Below are 22,133 nucleotides of genomic sequence, written 5' to 3' on the forward strand. Positions count from 1 at the left end.
GAACATCGCTGTGGGCCGTCACACCTCTGATGTAGGGAGTGTCGCTGTGGGCCGTCACACCTCCGATGTAAGGAGCATCGCTGCGGGCCGTCATACCTCCGATGTAAGGAGCATCGCTGTGGGCCGTCATACCTCTGATGTAGGGAGCATCGCTGCGGGCCGTCATACCTCTGATGTAGGAGTGTCGCTGTGGGCCGTCATACCTCCGATGTAAGGAGCATCGCTGCGGGCCGTCATACCTCCGATGTAAGGAGCATCGCTGTGGGCCGTCATACCTCTGATTTAGGGAGTGTCGCTGCGGGCCGTCACACCTCCGATGTAAGGAGCATCGCTGTGGGCCGTCATACCTCTGATGTAGGGAGCATCGCTGCGGGCCATCATACCTCTGATGTAGGGAGCATCGCTGCGGGCCGTCACACCTCTGATGTAGGAGTGTCGCTGTGGGCCGTCATACCTCTGATGTAGGAGTGTCGCTGTGGGCCGTCATACCTCCGATGTAAGGAGCATCGCTGCGGGCCGTCATACCTCTGATGTAGGAGTGTCGCTGTGGGCCGTCACACCTCTGATGTAGGAGTGTCGCTGTGGGCCGTCACACCTCCGATGTAAGGAGCATCGCTGCGGGCCGTCACACCTCTGATGTAGGAGTGTCGCTGTGGGCCGTCACACCTCCGATGTAAGGAACATCGCTGTGGGCCGTCATACCTCTGATGTAGGAGCATCGCTGTGGGCCGTCATACCTCTGATGTAAGGAGTGTCGCTGCGGGCCGTCACACCTCCGATGTAAGGAACATCGCTGCGGGCCGTCATACCTCCGATGTAAGGAGCATCGCTGCGGGCCGTCACACCTCTGATGTAAGGAGTGTCGCTATGGGCCGTCATACCTCTGATGTAAGGAGTGTCGCTATGGGCCGTCACACCTCTGATGTAGGAGTGTCGCTGCGGGCCGTCACACCTCTGATGTAAGGAGCATCGCTGTGGGCCGTCATACCTCTGATGTAGGGAGCATCGCTGCGGGCCGTCACACCTCTGATGTAAGGAGCATCGCTGCGGGCCGTCACACCTCTGATGTAAGGAGCATCGCTGCGGGCCGTCACACCTCTGATGTAAGGAGTGTCGCTGTGGGCCGTCACACCTCTGATGTAGGGAGTGTCGCTGTGAGCCGTCATACCTCCGATGTAAGGAGCATCACTGCGGGCCGTCATACCTCTGATGTAGGGAGCATCGCTGCGGGTCGTCACACCTCTGATCTAGGGAGTGTCGCTGCGGGCCGTCATACCTCTGATGTAAGGAGCATCGCTGCGGGCCGTCATACCTCTGATGTAGGGAGCATCGCTGCGGGCCGTCACACCTCTGATCTAGGGAGTGTCGCTGCGGGCCGTCATACCTCTGATGTAAGGAGCATCGCTGCGGGCCGTCACACCTCTGATGTAGGGAGCATCGCTGCGGGCCGTCACACCTCTGATGTAGGGAGCATCGCTGCGGGCCGTCACACCTCTGATCTAGGGAGTGTCGCTGCGGGCCGTCATACCTCTGATGTAAGGAGCATCGCTGCGGGCCGTCATACCTCTGATGTAAGGAGCATCGCTGCGGGCCGTCATACCTCTGATGTAAGGAGCATCGCTGCGGGCCGTCATACCTCTGATGTAAGGAGCATCGCTGCGGGCCGTCATACCTCTGATGTAGGGAGCATCGCTGCGGGCCGTCATACCTCTGATGTAAGGAACATCGCTGTGGGCCGTCATACCTCTGATGTAAGGAGCATCGCTGCGGGCCGTCATACCTCTGATCAGTGGCGTAGTGTGGGTTGCCAGCACCCGGGGCTAGCCATGTATTGCGCCCGCCCCCAACCTGTGGACACGCCCCTTTTGCAGATAATGTAGTAGTCCTATGTAACGCCACAGATAACATGGTGGTAACTTTCTGAGTACAGATAATGTAACAGTCCTACATCAAAGATGTGACGGCCCGCAATGACACTCCTTACAACAGAGATGTGATGGCCTGCAGTGACACTCTTTTCATCAGAGGTTTGACCGGCTGCAGCGACACTCCATACATCAGAAATGTGACGGCCGCAGGGACTCTCCTTACATCAGAGAGGCGACGGCGCTCAGCAATGCTCCTTACATCAGAGGTGTGACGGCCCCCCCACGCTACGCGCCTGCCTCTGATGGAACGAGCATCGCTGCGGGCCATCATACCTCCCATGTGAGAAGCGTCGCTGCGGGCTGTCACACCTCTGATGTAAGGAGTGTCGCTGCGCGCCATCACACCTCTGATTTAAAGAGCATCGCTGCGGGCCGTCACAACTCTGATGTACGGAGAGTCGATACAGGCCATCACACCTCTGATTTCATTAGAGTCGCTGCGGGCCGTCACAACTCTGATGTAGGGAGGGTTGCTGCGCACCGTCGCATGTCCGATTTAAAGAGCGTCGCTGCGGGCCATCACACCTCTGATGGAAAGAGCATCGGTATGGGCTGTCACACCTCTGATGGAAGGAGCATCACTGCGGGCCGTCACACCTCTGATGTAGGGAGCATCGCTGCGGGCCGTCACACCTCTGATGTAGGGAGCATCGCTGCGGGCCGTCACACCTCTGATGTAAGGAGTGTCGCTGCGGGCTGTCACACCTCTGATGGAAGGAGCATCACTGCGGGCCGTCACACCTCCCATGTGAGAAGCGTCACTGCGGGCCGTCACACCTCTGATGTAAGGAGTGTCGCTGCGGGCCGTCACACCTCTGATGTAAGGAGTGTCGCTGCGGGCTGTCACGCCTCTGATGTGAGAAGCATTACTGCGGGCTGTCGCACCTCTGATTTAAGGAGCGTCACTGCAGGCCGTCACACCTCTGATGTAAGGAGTGTCACTGGGCGCCGTCACCTCTCCGATGTACGGAACGTCACTGCAGGCCGTCACACCTCTGATGGAAGGAGTGTCGCTGCGGGCTGTCACACCTCTGATGTAAGGAGCATCGCTGCGCGCCGTCACCTCTCCGATGTACGGAACGTCACTGCAGGCCGTCACACCTCTGATGGAAGGAGTGTCGCTGCGGGCTGTCACACCTCTGATGTAAGGAGCATCGCTGCGCGCCGTCACCTCTCCGATGTACGGAACGTCACTGCAGGCCGTCACACCTCTGATGCCAGTAGCGTCACTGCGGGCTGTGACATCTCTGATGTAAGGGGCTTCGCTGCGCGCCGTCGCTCCTCCGATGTAAGGTTCATTGGCTCTGAAAAGCGCAACCTTCTGTTTTATTGTTTTTCCTTTTCATTAAACCATTTTTCTGGCTCTTTGATATTGTCTCTCAGAACATGAGCAGTTGTCACCTCCCTTCCCCCACTTCTACACCTCACTCAGAGTCCATTCGCCACTGAGCAAAAGAGAAAGCTCCTCTGGGGGTAAAAGGATATAATAAAGGGATGAAACACTATAGGGCCCCCGTGGATGGTGGTGCCCACAGTGACTGAGCTGGGATTACTGGTGTGGACGTGTGGGATTTCTCATGTACCGGAGGAGAGGACCTCCTATAGGTGAGCTCCTGTAAGACGAGGTCTCCTCACTTCTCTCTCGTTTTGTTTCAGAAATTGAGGCCACCAGTGGTCGGAATCTCTCGGTGTCGGCAGTCATCTTCATCGGTATGATGACCGTTTTCTGCCTGAGTGTAATCACCTTCGTGGTGCTGGGAAGATTCCTGAGCAACCGAAGTAGCAAGGAGAACAGAGGTGACAGCGAGGAACCATCACACACCGTGACCCCAGAGGTCATCTACAGTATGTACCCACAGACTTTATACTAGAGGAACAGCTGCTGGCACCACATGCATGTCCTCTCGGAGAGGTTGTCACAGCCCAGACCACTCTTACTAACATTACTGAATGTGATCTCCATGAATTCACCTCAATTCATATCCCAAATTTGTCGCACATTTCCATAAAGTTTTCAATTCATTTCACAGGAAATCACTCAAACTGTCGGCTCGGCAAGCGTCCCCATGATGCCTTGTAGGTGGCCCTCCCTTTAGTACAGCCAATCATGAGGGACATAGTCATCCCAACCACCGTGGGGTCACACACAGGAGAGACGGAGTAAGACAGAATCCAGATCAGGGGGTTGAGTGTTCACAGTGAGAGGGAGGCAATAGGTTTACAATACAGATGTGACAACCTTTTCAGGTTTGATTCAGATTCGCCTAATTTTTCAAAAAGTTCAGGTCAGTCCCTAATCGAATCTACCCAAACCAAATTAGCTCCAATTGCCCTGAAAGTTGGTATACAACCCCCTCTAGTCTCCTAGGACTAAGAATCCCTTTTCATCTATATTTTATGAATTTTTTCTCCCCTCCCCCCTCCCCAAGCTCTGGAACGTAATGACAGCAATAGTAAATGATGTCTGAGTGACTCTGACATACATGTGGAGAAACACACCCATGACGGCGGTAACATAACACGTGTTTAATATCACACCGCGCAGGCACATGTGTTCTTCATATACCAAAGCTTACGAAAATTGTTCCTTATCAAGAAGAGAGTCTTGTTGTGAACGAACCTAAAAACATTATTTTAATTGGGAGCAGCAGAAGTGTGGATGTGGAGGGGGGAGGTGGGAGTACTAATAGGAGTAGGGGTAGTACTAGTAGTAGTAGTAATGGTATGTAATAATAGTAGTAGTAGGTGTAGTAGTAGTGGAAGTAATAATAATAGTATTAGTGGTGGTAGTAGTAGTATTAGTGGTGCTAGTAGTTGTACTGGTTGTAGTAGTGGTAGTAGCAGTAGTAGTAGCAGTGCAGTGTGGATGTGGAAATGGTAAGGTATTAGAGGTACGTGACCGCAATAGTAGAGGCAGCAGATGCAGCATAGCATGGAACAGACAAGGCAGTAGATCGGCTGTCTATGGGTGGTAGTGTAGTAATAGCAGTAGTAGTGGTAGTAGTAGTAGTTGTGGTAGCGGTGCTCCCTAAAGGCAGTAGACTCTACTAAGTGGTACGGCAACAACTTCACCACCAGCAACTTGGCCAGGTAGGAGTTAAGCTTGCGCACCTGCAGATCGGTGGGCATGTAAAATTGTTTCCTGGCCACACATTCCATTATCAATGGCAAGGAGGAGACTGTGTGGGAGAAGCAGTAACTGATAATGACAATGACATCTCACCCTCAGTCCCTTCCACTTTAATTAGACTGTGATTTGTCATGGTGAGCTCCTTGGTCTCTCTCCTGACTCCCTGCTCTTTATTTGCCTCAACCGCCACTGTTTCTGCTCCCAGACAGTATCATGGGTACGGGTATGACCACCATGACCACCACCACATGGATCACCACAACTACCACCACTGCCACATTTGGTTTTGAACTCATATATTCCAGACATTTTATTATGAGGCCTAAAGTAAACCTACAAATTTCCCAAATGAAAAGTCCCGATTTGGTGCATAGTGACACAAATTATGGAACAGAACAGTTATAGCAAAATTTCAAGCGTGGTTTCTGCAATTAAATGTCCTTCTCCTTATGCAAACACTGTGAACACTGCTATTGTCAATTTAATTTCAGAATCATGCAATGTAAGATGTCTGTTTACTCTGTTATTTGCAGTTAAAAATGCATTTTCAAAAAAGACCTTTAGTAACATAGTTTATAAGGCCAAACAAAGACATCTGTCCATCCAGTTCGGCCTGTTATCCAGCAAGTTGATCCAGAGGAAGGGAAAAAAAAAAAAACTGTGAGGTAGAAGCCAATTTTTCCCACTTAAGGGTAAAAAGTTCCTTCCCGACTCCAATCAGGCATTAGAATAACTCCCTGGATCAACGACCCCTCTCTAGTAGCTATAGCCTGTAATATTATTACACTCCAGAAATACATCCAGGCCACTGCTGAACTCTATTAGTGAACTCACCATCACTCTCAGGCAGAGAGTCCATAGTCTCATTGCTCTTACAGTAAAGAGTCCATAGTCTCACTGCTCTTACAGTAAAGAGTCCATAGTCTCACTGCTCTTACAGTAAAGAGTCCATAGTCTGACTGCTCTTACAGTATAGAGCCCATAGTCTCACTGCTCTTACAGTAAAGAGTCCATAGTCTCACTGCTCTTACAGTAAAGAGTCCATAGTCTCACTGCTCTTACAGTAAAGAGTCCATAGTCTCAATGCTCTTTCAGTAAGGAGTCCATAGTCTCACTGCTCTTACAGTAAAGAGTCCATAGTCTCACCGCTCTTACAGTAAGGAGTCCATAGTCTCACTGCTCTTACCGTAAAGAGTCCATAGTCTCACTGCTCTTACAGTAAGGAGTCCATAGTCTCACTGCTCTTACAGTAAGGAGTCCATAGTCTCACTGCTCTTACAGTAAAGAGTCCATAGTCTCACTGCTCTTACAGTAAAGAGTCCATAGTCTCACTGCTCTTACAGTAATGAGTCCATAGTCTCACCGCTCTTACAGTAAAGAGTCCATAGTCTCACTGCTCTTACAGTAAAGAGTCCATAGTCTCACTGCTCTTACAGTAAAGAGTCCATAGTCTCACTGCTCTTACATTAAAGAGTCCACAGTCTCACTGCTCTTACATTAAAGAGTCCATAGTCTCACTGCTCTTACAGTAAAGAGTCCATAGTCTCACTGCTCTTACATTAAAGAGTCCATAGTCTCACTGCTCTTACAGTTAGGAGTCTATAGTCTCACTGCTCCTACAGTAAAGAGTCCATAGTCTCACTGCTCTTACAGTAAAGAGTCCATAGTCTCACTGCTCTTACAGTAAAGAGTCCATAGTCTCACTGCTCTTACAGTAAAGAGTCCATAGTCTCACTGCTCTTACAGTAAAGAGTCCATAGTCTCACTGCTCTTACAGTAAGGAGTCTATAGTCTCACTGCTCCTACAGTAAAGAGTCCATTGTCTCACTGCTCTTTCAGTAAAGAGTCCATAGTCTCACTGCTCTCACAGTAAAGAATCCATAGTCTCACTGTTCTTACAGTAAAGAGTCCATAGTCTCACTGTTCTTACAGTAAAGAGTCCATAGTCTCACTGCTCTTACAGTAAAGAGTCCAGTCTCACTGCTCTTACAGTAAAGAGTCCATAGTCTCACTGCTCTTACAGTAAAGAGTCCATAGTCTCACTGTTATTACAGTAAAGAGTCCATAGTCTCACTGCTCTTACAGTAAAAAGTCCATAGTCTCACTGCTCTTACCATAAAGAGTCCATAGTCTCACTGTTCTTACAGTAAAGAGTCCATAGTCTCACTGCTTTTACAGTAAAGAGTCCATAGTCTCACTGCTCTTACAGTAAAGAGTCCATAGTCTCACTGCTCTTACAGTATAGAGTCCATAGTCTCACTGCTCTTACAGTATAGAGTCCATAGTCTCACTGCTCTTACAGTAAAGAGTCCATAGTCTCACTGCTCTTACAGTAAAGAGTCCATAGTCTCACTGCTCTTACAGTAAAGAGTCCATAGTCTCACTGCTCTTACAGTAAAGAGTCCATAGTCTCACTGCTCTTACAGTAAAGAGTCCATAGTCTCACTGCTCTTACAGTAAAGAGTCCATAGTCTCACTGCTCTTACAGTAAAGAGTCCATAGTCTCACTGCTCTTACAGTAAAGAGTCCATAGTCTCACTGCTCTTACAGTAAAGAGTCCATAGTCTCACTGTTCTTAAAGTAAAGAAGTAAAAGCAGAGTTATTTACTGTGACATCATGTTTTGGATGTCATATAACTGTTATATTTTGTGTTCACAGAAGCAGAAAAAGATAATATGCCTTTAAGATTAATTTTATAGTGTAAGGTAAGCTCAGTGACACAGCAGAAACAACAGAAAGCATAGTGTTAATCTGTTGTTGCTGGGCAACAATCACAGACAGCTTCTCACACAGCAAGATTTTTCACCAATCACAGCCAGCCTTACACACAGCCTGTCTGGGAATTCCCCTAGCAGGAGCTGCTAGAATCATTATTCACCAGACAGGAGCTGAAGAGACATTCACTCCACTGAGAGCTGTGTTTTTATGGAAACAGAGAGGCCAAAATAGGTATTTAAAACAGTTATATAATGTTCCTACTGTTAGTATAGTGATTAGAACTGTATACTGAACCATACATACAAAAAAGCGGAACAGCACCTCCAGAGGCAATTGCAGGTGCAAGCTACCAGGCAACAATGTAGAAAAACAAAAAAGTAGCAGCACACTACTGAATGCACTAAGACTGGGTGAACAGGTGAATGTGTGAACAGGGTCAAATACATGACTCCAATACTTACTATTCAACTATATGCGCTAAGAGCTTCTTCCCTGCTTAATAGTAAGTATTGGAGTCATGTATTTGACCCTGTTCACACATTCACCTGTTCACCCAGTCTTAGTGCATTTACTAGTGTGCTGCTACTTTTTTGTATACTGAACCAGTTATGTGTTCACTTACAGTTCCACCAAGTTCAAATTGCAAATGAAAATTACAAGCTACAAATTGCAAGCTACAGTTGCAAATTACAAAGCAGAATCCAAATTCAAATTGCATATTGCAATCCAAATTGCATACAACCATACCAGATTATACTCAACCAATCTGCAAATAGTTACTGCAATCTGCAAACCCAGTTTAGCCAGCAGAACTGTTAAATCTCAGATATACCTCTCAGAGAGATCATAAAGTGCTTAAATAACTTAAAGTGAGAGTACAGATACTGAAGAGAGAAATATATCCACCATTTTTTGTTGAATGACAAGATTGAACAGTTGAACCACCATCTTATGCATACCGCCATTTTGTGATATCTTTTCAACATGTGTTTTGTACATGGACTATCTGCTGCGGAGGCAGCAGTATTATATGAAGAAAAGTTTAAGTTAATAAAGAAGTTATTTGAAGCATTTGGTGTGCTCTTTTAACCTACTGTTTCCATAGAACGGCGCTAGAGGAATAACAGAGTAATAGACAGTCTGAATAAACTAAAAGTCAGAGATATCAAAATTCTTCTGATGCCACAGCGCAAAAGGCACTTCATAGTGCTGCGCCTGCGACAGCGGTATCGGGATTTGCAGGTGGGCCAGGCTGGGCTCACCTTGCTCGGCGTGGGAGAGAGGTCCGGGCTCCTGCAGGACGGCGGGGTCAAGATGGCGGCCCTGTGCTGGGTTCAGTCCTCGGGCAGCTCGTGGCTGGCTCAGAGTCGGCTCCTGATGTGTCAAGGGCGGCCTCTAGTAGCGGAGCTGCGGAAGTGCAGGCTCTGGCAGCAGCAGCAGGAAGAGGGGCCACAGGTGGTGCTGAAGATCTGAGGACAGCCAGAGGAGAGATCAGCACCGGTCAATTTCCACAACCTCGCGATCCGGCTGGTGGAATCACAGCATCTACGCAGCCAGGTGAGACACACAGGGAGTCCTTATTAACGGTTGCTTGTCTTGAGGGGGCTCCTGGGGTTGGGTTGGCCCAGGGGCGTCCGTTGTGGGCAGGCTGGGGGAGTTGTTATTGGGGTTACGGGACTTGGTGAATGGGCTGGTAAGTATGGGGTCAGGGACGGGGTCACCGGTGGCTGCTTGGGGTTCCCAAGGGTCAGGAGTACCGGGTAGTGGTGGGGCAGTGGTGGCAGGAGGGACGGTGGATAGTGAGGCTGTGGGTATGGGGGCCAGTGGGTCAGCAGGGGCATCGCTACATGGGTCGGCGGATAAGGATGGGGTTAGGGAGAGAGAAGGGGTGAGGGAAAATAACTGGGGGGAGCCACGTTTGGATGACGCAGCGAGAGGAGAGGAATATGTTTGCTTTGAAGGGCCTCTGGGGGAGCCCACTTGATGCTGGAAGTGAAGGAAAACATTTGGAAAGGGGAGTATGTGAACATATTTTCGTTACTCCCGCTAGAACAGTTTAATTTAGATAGGGATAGGAAGGAGGATAGGAGGAAGGAAGAGGAGGATAAGCGGAAGTACCATTTGATTCCGCTGACTTTTTCCAACTGGTTGCAGGTGTTTGTGATCCTGGCCAAATCCTGGCAAATTTAAGCACAAGTATTCCTCATGCAGTGGGAATCATGGAGCGCAGAGGTGCTTCAAGTGTCGTAAAGGAAAGGGTTGGGGTGATGCGGCTGGAAAAGGGGCGGACGCCAATTCGGGTAACCGAGATGGTGCACTTTATAAATACATACCCAAATGCGAAGGTGGCCTAGTTTCTATTGACAGGTTTTAGGGAGGGTTTTTGTATCCTGTTCATGGAAGGTGAGTTTTGGCAAGGGAGGAAGAATTTGAGGTCAGCAAGGGAGCTTCCAGGGGTGGTTACTGAAAAATTGAAGAAAGAAGTGGAGTTAGGTCACATGGCAGGCCCCTTCTGGGACTTGACGATGCAGGATCTGCGGGTGTCACCTTCGGGGGTCGTGCCGAAGAGGGAGCCTAATAAATTTCACCTTATCCAACACCTTCAATTTCCAAAAGGAGGTTCGGTTAACCCCTTAGGGACCCATGACGTACCGGTACGGCATGGATCCCGAGTCCTTAAGGACCCATGACGTACCGGTACGTCATGAGTTTAAAGTGAGATTGTGGCGCCCCAGGGGTTAATCCGCACAGGATGCCGGCTGAAATCATTCAGCCGGCATCCTGTCACAACGCTTGAGGGGTCATATGACCCCCCGTATCGGCGATCGCAGCAAACCGCAGGTCAATTCAGACCTGCGGTTTGTTGCGATTTCTGCTGTTTCTGATCGCCGCGGTCCCTGACCGCGGCGATCAGAAACTTTAGTGTGGCACAAATATATATGTATCATCGGGGGTGTTGCAGGCGGTGCGGGCGGTGCGGGAGGTGCGGGAGGCGGGCGGTGCGGCAGGCGGGATCGCGATCCCCCACCCGCCTCCCGCTGAATGATCGTTGGCTTCTAATGGGTATACCAGGGTGTCAGCACATCTGTACGGACCGCTGTATGGAAAGAGTTAACAGTAAGATGCGGCTCCCTCCCTCTCCCATCGGGGGGCTGCTGTGCCTTTGCAGCCCCCCGACAGGATGGGGTGACAGAGGGAGGGAGCCCCAGTCCTTACCCTTCCCCGTCTGCGAAGTTATGGCCACAACTTTGCAGCGGGGAAGGTTCCCATGGCAACAGGACGCCTTCTCAGGCGTCCTGCTGTCCATGGTGCTGAACAGATCTATGCTAGAGGCATAGATCTGTTCAGACAAAGTGTAAGTAAAATACAGTACAGTACAATATATATTGTACTGTACTGTATTATACAGATATCAGACCCACTGGATCTTCAAGAACCAAGTGGGTCTGGGTAAAAAAAAAGTAAGAAAAAGTGAAAAAAAAGTGAAAATCAAAAAACACATTTATCACTAAATAAAAATGAAAAAAATAAAATTCCCTACACATGTTTGGTATCGCCGCGTCCGTAATGACCTGATCTATAAAACGGTCATGTTACTTTCCCCGCACGGTGAATGCCATAAAAATAAAAAAATAAAAACTATGAGAAAATTTAAATTTTGCCCACCTTACTTCCCAAAAAAGGTAATAAAAGTGATCAAAAAAGTCGCATGTACGCCAAAATAGTGCCAATCAAACCGTCATCTCATCCCACAAAAAATGAGACCCTACCCAAGATAATCGCCCAAAAACTGAAAAAACTATGGAAACACTAAAACATGATTTTTTTGGTTTCAAAAATTAAATCATTGTGTAAAACTTACATAAATAAAAAAAGTATACATATTAAGTATCGCCGTGTCCGTATCGACCGGCTCTATAAAAATATCACATGAGTTAACCCCTCAGGTGACCACCGTAAAAAAATAAAAATAAAAATGGTTTAAAAAAAGCTATTTTTTGTCATCTTACGTCACAAAAAGTGCAATAGCAAGCGATCAAAAAGTCATATGCACCCCAAAATAGTGCCAATAAAACAGCCATCTCATCCCGCAAAAAATGAGACCCTACTTAACATAATCGCCCAAAAACTGAAAAAACTATGGCTCTTAGACTATGGAGACACTAAAACTTTTTTTGTTTTAAAAATGAAATCATTGTGTAAAACTTACATAAATAAAAAAAATTGTATACATATTAGGTATCGCCGCGTCCGTGACAACCTGCTCTATAAAATTACCACATGATCTAACCTTTCAGATGAATGTTGTAAATAACAAAATAAAAAAACGGTGCCAAAAAAAGCTATTTCTTGTTACCTTGCCGCACAAAAAGTGTAATATAGAGCAACCAAAAATCATATGTACCCTAAACTAGTACCAACAAAACTGCCACCTTATCCCGTAGTTTGTAAAATGGGGTCACGTTTTTGGAGTTTCTACTCTAGGGGTGCATCAGGGGGGCTTCAAATGGGACATGGTGTCAAAAAAAACAGTCCAGCAAAATCTGCCTTCCAAAAACTGTATGGCATTCCTTTCCTTCTGCGCCCTGCCGTGTGCCCGTACAGCAGTTTACGACCACATATGGGGTGTTTCTGTAAACTACAGAATCAGGGCCATAAATATTGAGTTTTGTTTGGCTGTTAACTCTTGCTTTGTTACTTGAAAAAAACTATTAAAATGGAAAATCTGCCAAAAAAGTGAAATTTTGAAATTGTATCTCTATTTTCCATTAAATCTTGTGCAACACCTAAAGGGTTAACAAAGTTTGTAAAATCAGTTTTGAATACCTTGAGGGGTGTAGTTTCTTAGATGGGGTCACTTTTAGGGAGTTTCTACTCTAGGGGTGCATCAGGGGGCTTCAAATGGGACATGGTGTCAAAAAACCAGTCCAGCAAAATCTGCCTTCCAAAAACCACACAGCGCACCTTTCCCTCTACGCCCTACTGTGTGCCCGTACAGCGGTTTACGGCCACATATGGGGTGTTTCTTTAAACGGCAGAGTCAGGGCAATAAAGATACAGTCTTTTTTGGCTGTTAACCCTTGCTTTGTTAGTGGAAAAAATGGGTTAAAATGGAAAATTAGGCAAAAAAATGAAATTCTCAAATTTCATCCCCATTTGCCAATAACTCTTGTGCAACACCTAAAGGGTTAACGAAGTTTGTAAAATCAGTTTTGAATACCTTGAGGGGTGTAGTTTCTAGAATGGCGTCATTTTTGGGTGGTTTCTATTATATAAGCCTCGCAAAGTGACTTCAGACCTGTAGTGGTCCCTAAAAATTGGGTTTTTGTAAATTTCTGAAAAATTTCAATATTTGCTTCTAAAGTTCTAAACCTTGTAACATCCCCAAAAAATAAAATATCATTCCCAAAATAATTCAAACATGAAGTAGACATATGGGGAATGTAAAGTCATCACAATTTTTGGGGGTATTACTATGTATTACAGAAGTAGAGAAACTGAAACTTTGACTTCATTTTACCAGTGTCATGAAGTACAATATGTGACGAAAAAACTATCTCAGAACGGCCTGGATAAGTCAAAGCGTTTTAAAGTTATGAGCACTTAAAGTGACACTGGTCAGATTTGCAAAAAATGGCCAAGTCCTTAAGGTGAAATAGGGCTGAGTCCTTAAGGGGTTAAAGACGGGATTGCGCCGGAGTTGTGTTTGGTGGAGTAAACATCGTTCGACGAGCCGGTTCGTTGGGTTTGGAATTATGGGCATGGAGCTTTGTTGGATAAGGTGGATATTTTGTCTTTTGCCGGTATACCTGGATTGTCAGCACATGCTGAGTTGTTTTTGGGATGGGGAATTTTTTGTTGATCAGTGTTTGCCTATGGGTTGTTCGGTTTCGCGCGCCTACTTTGATACGTTTAGTACATTTTTGGAGTGGGTGGCGTGAGAGTGGTCGGGTTGGGGTCCTATTATCCATTATTTGGATGATTTTTTGTTCACTGGGACACTGAGTTCGAAGGGATGCTCCGTGATGTTGCATTCGTTCAAAGCCATGTCGCAACTTTTTGGAGTTCCCTTGACGTCGGAAAAAAGGAGGGCCCTACGACAGTGTTGAGTTTTTTGGGGATAGCCATAGATATTGTGGCTATGGAGTGCAGATTGCCTGAGGACAAAGTTGAGGATCTTCGGCGGGAGGTGTCGGCTGCGTGTGGGTGCCAAAAAATGCGGCTTCGTGAGTTGCAGTCCTTATTAGGTAAACTTAATTTTGCGTGCCGTATTATGCCCATGGGGCGAATTTTTTGTAGGAAGTTGGCCCTGGCGACAGCCGGGGTTCAGGCTCCTCATCACTTTGTGCAGCTTAATCAGGAACTGTGGGACGATTTGAGGGTGTGGGCATCCTTTTTAGAAAGGCATAATAGTCGGTCTTTATGGATGGCGGAGGGGGTGTTGGCAGCAGATCTGGACTTGTTTACTGATGCGGCGGGGGAGGACGGTTTTTGGGCATATTTGCAAGGTCGGTGGTGTGTAGGGGAGTGGCCGATGCGATGGCAAAAAGAAGGCTTGGTGAAGAATTTGGTGTTGTTGGAGCTCTTTCCCATTGTATTGGCGGTGTCCATTTGGGGGGATTTTTTCCGAAACAGGAAGGTGCCATTGTGACAACTTGGGTGTAGTGGAGGCCATTAATCGCATTTCGGCTTCGTCACCGCCAGTTGTGTGCTTGCTTCAGCATTTGGTTTTGGGTAGTTTATCATTGAATGCTTGGGTAGTAGCGACCCACGTGCCTGGGGTTAGTAACTCAATTGCGGATGCTTTGTCTTGTTTTCAATGGGATCGTTTTCAGGTGCTTGCACCAGAGGCGGACGAGCAGGTAGCGAGCTTTCCCCAGGAGCTGTGGAATCTTTCATTTGGTCGGTTGGAGAGTTGGTGAATGGTGAGGGGATCCTTGTCGGCGGGAACCTGGGCGGCATTTGATAATGCATCAGGGTTATGGGAGGTATGGAGGCAGCATTTTCAGGGGTGTGGGTTAGAGGAAGGGGCTTTGATGTTGCTGTTTGTGGGGCACTGCAGAGAGGAGGGGTGGTCGGTGTCCGGAATAAATACATTTATGGCAGGGGTCACTTTAGGTTGTAAGTGTCGGCTACACCGGATGTGACAAAATCATTTTGGGTGTTGCAGGCATTAAAGGGTTGGAGGAGGCGGTCGCTGGGGGTGGATCATCATAGGCCTATTTCCTTCGCATTGTTGGTAGATATATTGGAACAGTTGGGGCGGGTTTGTGTGTCAGTTGGTGAGGTTAGGTTGTTTAAGTTGACCTTCTTTTGCTTTCTTTGGGGCATTGCGCATTGGGGAATTGGTTAGTCCGACTAAGAGCTGAGCTGTTGGGCATTAGAGAGAGAATGTGTATTTATTTAATGATAGGGTGGAATTTTGTATTCAGAGGTCGAAAACGGATCAGTTGGGTCGGGGTTGTTGGGTGGTTTTATATCAGGTGGTTGGGTCGGCCGTGTGCCCGGTTTGGTGTCTTAGGGAGTTTGGGGTGCGAGAGATTGGGGGGGATGGACCGTTGTTGGTTCATGAAGATGGCTCGTTTATTTCTCGTTGCCAGTTTATCGCGGTACTTCGAGCTTGTTTAAAAGGGTTGGATACAGATTCCTTGTTGTTTGGGGTCAGTATTTTCGGATCGGCGCGGCCACTGAAGTGTCTAGCAGTGGTCAGGCTAGACGGAAGACAATTGGGTTTTCCAAGAGAGGTAGCGGTGATTCGCTGGTTGGGGATGAGAGGAATGCTGTGGAGTCGGGTTCTTCCGGAGTTTCACAAGTTTGCGAGGTTAGATACGTCCCCGGGGGTCTTGGTATTGCATGTAGGGGGTACGAGAATACTGAGGTACGAGAATACTGCCAGACCTGTGAGACCTGCCAGAGGGTAGGAAAGGCGTGGGATCATCCAAAAGCCTCTCTGCACCCCATGCCGATAATTAGGGAACCCTTTAGCCGGATAGCAGTAGACATTATTGGCTCACTGGCCCGCCCCAGTGCCACTGGGAAGAAGTATATTCTTACAGTGGTGGATTACGCCATCCGGAAGCCATTCATCTATCCAATATCCAGTCTGACACGGTAGCTGATGCCTTACTGCGGGTGATCACTAGGGTAAAATTTCCCCAGGATATATTGTCTGATCAAGGAAATCAGTTCACCACCGAGCTGACCCAGCAGCTCTGGCGCCTCTGTGGTATTAAAACCCTCCAGAGCGCACCCTACCACCCCCAAATGAACGGGCTGTGAGAGAGATTTAACGGGACCCTAAAGCAGCTACTTCGGGCCTTCGTGGAGAGTAGGAAGGATTGGGAGAAATATCTTCCCCACCTACTGTTCGCCTACATTTATTTTTTTCACCTTTTTTTTCGGTCTGCGCACAGACTGGAAGGACGGATCTGGCATTCCGGTATTTTGAATGCCGGATCCGGCACTAATACATTCCTAAGGGAAAAAATGCTGGCATTAAGGCAAGTCTTCTGTTTTTTTCGCCGGAGATAAAACTGTAGCATGCTGCGGTTTTCTCTTTTGCCTGATCAGTCAAAATGACTTAACTGAAGACATCCTTATTCATCCTGAACGGATTACTCTCCATTCAGAATGCCTGGGGATATACCTGATCAGTTCTTTTCCGGCATTGAGCTCTTTTGACGGAACTAAGTGCTGGAAAAGAAAAACGCTAGTGTGAAAGTACCCTAATCAGTGTAGAACTGTACAGTCTATGGAAGATGACCATAAACTACAAGCTGACGTGGACACTCTGAGTGATTGGGCATCAACTTGGCAAATGAGGTTCAATGTGGATAAATGTAAAGTTCTGCATCTTGGTAGTAATAATCTCTGTGCTTCATATGTCCTAGGGGATGTAGCACTGGGAGAGTCACTTATAGAGAAGGATTTGGGTGTCCTTGTGGATGGTAGGTTAAATTACAGCACAATGTCAATCAGCTGCTTCTAAGGCCACCAGGATATTGTCATGCATTAAACGAGGCATGGACTCGTGGGGGCATGGACTCGCGGGGCAGGGATGTAATATTGTAGATAAAAGGTATGGTGGCTCACTCCGTTTATTGCTGTGGATAGGTGCTGCCAAGCCTTATGACTCACCTAGTCATATAGAAAATGAGAGTATGGAAAAATGTAGAAAGGCTGAGCACTCTCCACCTGGACCACACAGAGATGGGATGTAATATTACCACTTTACAAAGCGTTGGTGCGGCCTCATCTGGAATACGCAGTCCAGTTCTGGGCACCAGTCCATAGAAAGGACGCCCTGGAGCTAGAGAGAGTACAGAGGAGAGCGACTAAACTGATGAGGGGCCTGGAGGGTCTGAGTTATGGGGAAAGACTAGAAGAATTACATTTATTTAGTCTTGAGAAGAGACGTCTAAGGGGGGACATGATTAACCTGTACAAGTATATAAATGGGCCATACAAAAAATACGGCGAAAAGCTGTTCAATGTAAAATGCCCTCAAAAGACAAGGGGGCGCTCCGACCGGAGAAGAAAAAGTTCAGTCTTCAGAAGCGTCAAAGCTTCTTTACTGTAAGAACTGTGAGGCTGTGGAATAGAGACCTCAGGACGTGGTCACGGCAGGAACAGGAGACGGTTTATACAAAGCTTCTTTACTGTAAGAACTGTGAGGCCGTGGAATGGACGTCCTCAGGACGTGGTCACAGCAGGAACAGGGGACGGTTTATACAAAGCTTCTTTACTGTAAGAACTGTGAGGCCGTGGAATAGAGACCTCAGGACGTGGTCACAGCAGGAACAGGAGACGGTTTTACAAAAGGTTTAGATGAATTCTTAAACGTAAATGACATTAATGCTTATGAAAACGTGAAGAAATCTGAGTCTCACTTCCTTCTGGGATTCACGTCCCCACCTATTCCTTGCTTGAACTTGATGGACTCATGTCTTTTTTCAACCGTATCAACTATGTAACAGTGTCATCCACAGTGCCCTGCCCCTTTAAAGCTCACCTACAGCAGTGAAGATAAATGGCTGGGTTGTTATGGAAACCTGGTGTAAAACTGTGTATGTGGAGACTAAGGGCCTGCGAGCTTCTATTGGCTGATAAGGGACACGTGACCAGGCTTGTATTGGCTAATGCATTTTTTGGGAATATCTTAGGAACGGTACGTCCTAGAGAGCTGAGACCGGTCTAAAACCTTCCCGGATACCTGATGTACCTGTGTGCCAATTTTCATGATTGTTAATGCGACGGTGCGGATTACTTTAGCGGACACACACACACACACACATACAGCTTTATATATTAGATTTTTAACTTGGAACATTTTTTTTTTTTATTATGTAAAACACTTTTTTTTTTTAACTTTTTTTGTCCCCCTGTACAAGGCATTATAATATGTCAGCATTGTAATGCATTGGCTGTCAGTGTATTACCATTGTAATATACTTACAGCCTGTGAGACCCTGTGGGCTGGGAAGGCACTACCATGCCTATTAAAGGCATCAGGCTGCCTTCCCAGCCATCAGGTCCCCGTCACCGCAGCACGGGGACCTCATGGGGACTTCGAGGGAGCTCTCTCCCTACACACCCTGAACATGCCGCAGTCAGCACTGACTGCGGCGTAGCAAGGGTTTCACCAATGCCGGCGCATACAGAAGGGGCACGGCTACCAACTACCAGAGGACATGCCTATGCCACCAGTGAGAGCAGCAAAACTAATCAGACAGCGCCAAGTGTTATTATGTGCTACCGCCAGCTGCCCCCCAGCTACTCACAGCTATAGATGAGGGTAATAATGCTTCTGGGTGCTAAAGAGCTGGAAAGGGTTGGATACAGTCCTAGCAGTTGGATACAGTCTTAGGGGTTGGATACAGTCCTAGGAGTTGGATACAGTCTAACGGGTTGGATACAGTCCTAGGAGTTGGATACAGTCTTAGGAGTTGGATACAGTGTTAAGAGTTGAATACAGTCCTAGGAGTTGGGTACAGTCTTAGGAGTTGGATACAGTCTTAGGGGTTGGATACAGTCTTGGGAGTTGCATACAGTCCTAGGAATTGGATACAGTCTTAGGAGTTGGATACAGTGTTAAGAGTTGAATACAGTCCTAGGAGTTGGATACAGTCTTAGGAGTTGGATACAGTATTAGGGGTTGGATACAGTCTTGGGGGCTGGATACAGTCCTGGGAGTTGGATACAGTCTTAGGGATTGGATACAGTCTTGGGAGTTGCATACAGTCCTAGGAATTGGATACAGTCTTAGGAGTTGGATACAGTGTTAAGAGTTGAATACAGTCCTAGGAGTTGGATACAGTCTTAGGAGTTGGATACAGTATTAGGGGTTGGATACAGTCTTGGGGGCTGGATACAGTCCTGGGAGTTGGATACAGTCTTAGGGATTGGATACAGTCTTAGGAGTTGGATACAGTCTTGGGTCCTGGATACAGTCCTGGGATTTGGATATAGTCTTAGGGGTTGGATACAGTCCTAGGAGTTGGATACAGTCCTAGGAGTTGGATACAGGGATAGGTAATGGTGGAGGTGGAGAATAAGGGGGCAGCTGGACTTTCGGTCTGTTTTCTATCTGTGGAGTGGGGTGCCTTTGGTTGTTGACCCTCTCATGACACTCCGTAGAAAAATCTGTAAGGAGTCATGGTGCTCTAAGAGCTGCTTCCCTCTGGAGAGACTCCTGCTGCAGGAGAGGGGCCTCCCCTAGCTGCTACATCTTGGGCATGTCTGCATCTGACGCTTCCGTCGCTTAGAATGACTAGACTCTTCCTGCTGCCCCTCCCTTGGTAGGAAATGGGAGTAGCCCTCTTCCGCCCAAAAGGGGGAGAATGGAATGGTAAGTTCCATTCTATCTAAAGATCTCTCTGCCATATATCTGCTGCCACCTGCTGGTGAACCAGGTATATTACATGTACAAAACAGTTTCCTAACAACATAAGGAATGCACAATGTAGGAGGACCTGGAAAAAATACATAGATGACATTATTGTTAGCAGTCAAATACAGTAGCAGGGTGAAGAAATGGTAATACCTCTCTGGGGTATTATTACATTAGTATTTTCAAACAATGAGAATCACTGTAGATTTATTTATATACTGAGACTTTTTTTTTCTAAAGTCATAAAAAAAGTTACGAAGTCATTCTCGCCGGCAGTGGTGTAAAATCGTTGAATAATGTCTTTAGATGAAAGTGCGAGGCATAAAGATGCGCTAGTATTATCAACCAACGTACAACATTTGATAAATTTGCCACAAAGTGTGCCAACACATTCCCCTCGCGATGCACCCCCACCATGTGTCTTGTGCTGCACATCAAGGCGGTTATGAATTGCTGTTATTTAACCACCGGCGCTGCGGTCCCAGAATGGCCACCGACCCATTCATCATCGGTCTCCTCTGACTTACACTGCGGTCGAACTGTGCGTGCTGTACTTCCCTTTAATGTCTGCAGTGTAAGTCAGTAGTTGTGGATGAAAGAAATTGCTCACATGACCCTCCTTCAGTGGCAATTTTGGGACTGCAGCTCCGGGTTGGAGGTAACAAGAATTAGGCACATTAACCCATCAGCCATCAGCTCCAGTGATGAGCTAACCGCCTTCATGTGTGACAATAACCTTGTGGTGGCAGAACCTTAATGAGATAAAAGTTGGGGCACTTGATGGTACCTCCATGGGACTCATCAATCTTTACATTTTGTTCTAGATTCTCAGGTTGAGATGCATGAGCTGGGAGTACATGAAGAGAACGTCTATGAAGTAGAAGCTCTGTCCACCTTCCAGTGCAAAGAAGCCTATCAGTAGGATTCAGATGTCACCCCTTCGTATATGTACTATAAACATGTGGCGGGACTCCCTTCTGGTTACCTTCTTTCCAATCTTTCCACCTTCTGACAACTTTCTCATTTTTCCTTGATGGTTGAATTCATTTATTCAATGACCTCAGGAGTATGGTGGAAGGGAGGGCAGAAGATGTAAAAGGGTAAATAAAGGGGCACATCGTTTATTCAGAGTGTTTCAGCCAGGATTTCTGGAGTCGTAGATTGTGGTTGTGTGGGTGCCCTGTATGGTAATTCTGACATGTTAACTTCATTTTGCAGGGCATTACAATCCATACTTTAAAAGTTTTTGTTATGTTTTAATGTCTTAAAAAAATAAATAAAAGACTTTGAAAAAAAATCTTCAAGTTCACCCTAACCCTCACTCGGAAGCTCCATATAAGAAAATATTGAAAAGTACTAAGCAGTATAGATGTGAATAAAACACCAGGAGTGAGATATAACACTTACTATTAGCTGTAATAATGTCTCTACATAGACTACACATGGAAGCATTAGATTCTGCCCCTAACTTTCACTCCGTATCCCCATATAGGACATTATAAAGGAGTCCTGAGCAGCATAGATGTAAATAACACACCTTGGTGAGATATAACACTTACTATTATCTGTAATAATGTCTCCCCATAGACTGTATCTAGAGATGATTCTTCTCTCTTTCACTCAGAAGCTCCATACAGGACATTATAGAAAAGTAATAAGCAGTGTAAATGTGAATAAAACACCTGGAGTGAGATATAACACTATTAGCTGTTATAATGTCTCCCCATAGACTGCACATGGAGACAGAGGATTCTGCTCCCTCTCACTCAGAAGCTCTATACAGGAGTTTATACTACTGAGCAACATAGATCTGAATAAAGCACCTGGGATGAGATAAAACACTTACCATTAGCTGAGAGAATCTAAACTCTATTTCTCAATCAGAAGCTTTATATAGGCCATTAGAGAAAAGTACTGAGCAGGATTGATATGATTAAAGCACATTCTGCTGAAAGGTCACACTTATTAGCTGTTATCATGTTTCCCCATAGACTGCACATCGAAACAGAACATTCTGCTTCCTAGCTCTCACTCAGACGCTCCATATTGAACATTACGGAAAAGCCCTGAGCAGTATAGATGTAAATAAAGCACTTAGGGTGAGAAATAATACTTTCTATTAGCTGCTGAATCATGTCTGTCCTATGGAAATGTTAGTTTAGAAGAGGGACAGGTTGAAGTACAGAGCTGGAAAACAAGGCATCCTTCTCTAATAAGATATGTTACAAAGCTTATATCCACTTGTGCTATACATATATGTAAAGTTAGCATCAGCGCCCATTTGAACTTTGACCTGAAAAGTCTGTGAATTTGTCATTGCTGACCCCACACCATATGCACAGATGTCAAGAACAGTTACCTCTGAACTCAGGCATCTAGGAGGGAAGGAGCTGTGCCCATTACAGTAGCTACTCTTAGTTTTAGTTTGTTTTGAATGTTTTTTTCTTGTACCCTTTAGAACTTTTT

At 46.6% G+C, this 22,133-nt stretch overlaps 1 protein-coding gene across 1 annotated transcript in view; it reads left to right on the forward strand.

Moving 5' to 3' along the window:
- Positions 1-20,936, forward strand: part of LOC120994307 — a 64,761-nt gene extending 43,825 nt beyond the window's left edge. Inside the window, exons 5-6 of the mRNA XM_040422771.1 lie at positions 3,585-3,773; positions 20,492-20,936. Coding sequence (XP_040278705.1) covers positions 3,585-3,773; positions 20,492-20,589 — 287 coding nt within the window. The 3' untranslated portion in view covers positions 20,590-20,936. The remainder of the gene's footprint in view (positions 1-3,584; positions 3,774-20,491) is intronic.
- Positions 20,937-22,133: the final 1,197 nt, after the last annotated feature.

Source organism: Bufo bufo, chromosome 3, assembly GCF_905171765.1.
Source record: "Bufo bufo chromosome 3, aBufBuf1.1, whole genome shotgun sequence".
Lineage (NCBI taxonomy): Eukaryota > Metazoa > Chordata > Amphibia > Anura > Bufonidae > Bufo > Bufo bufo.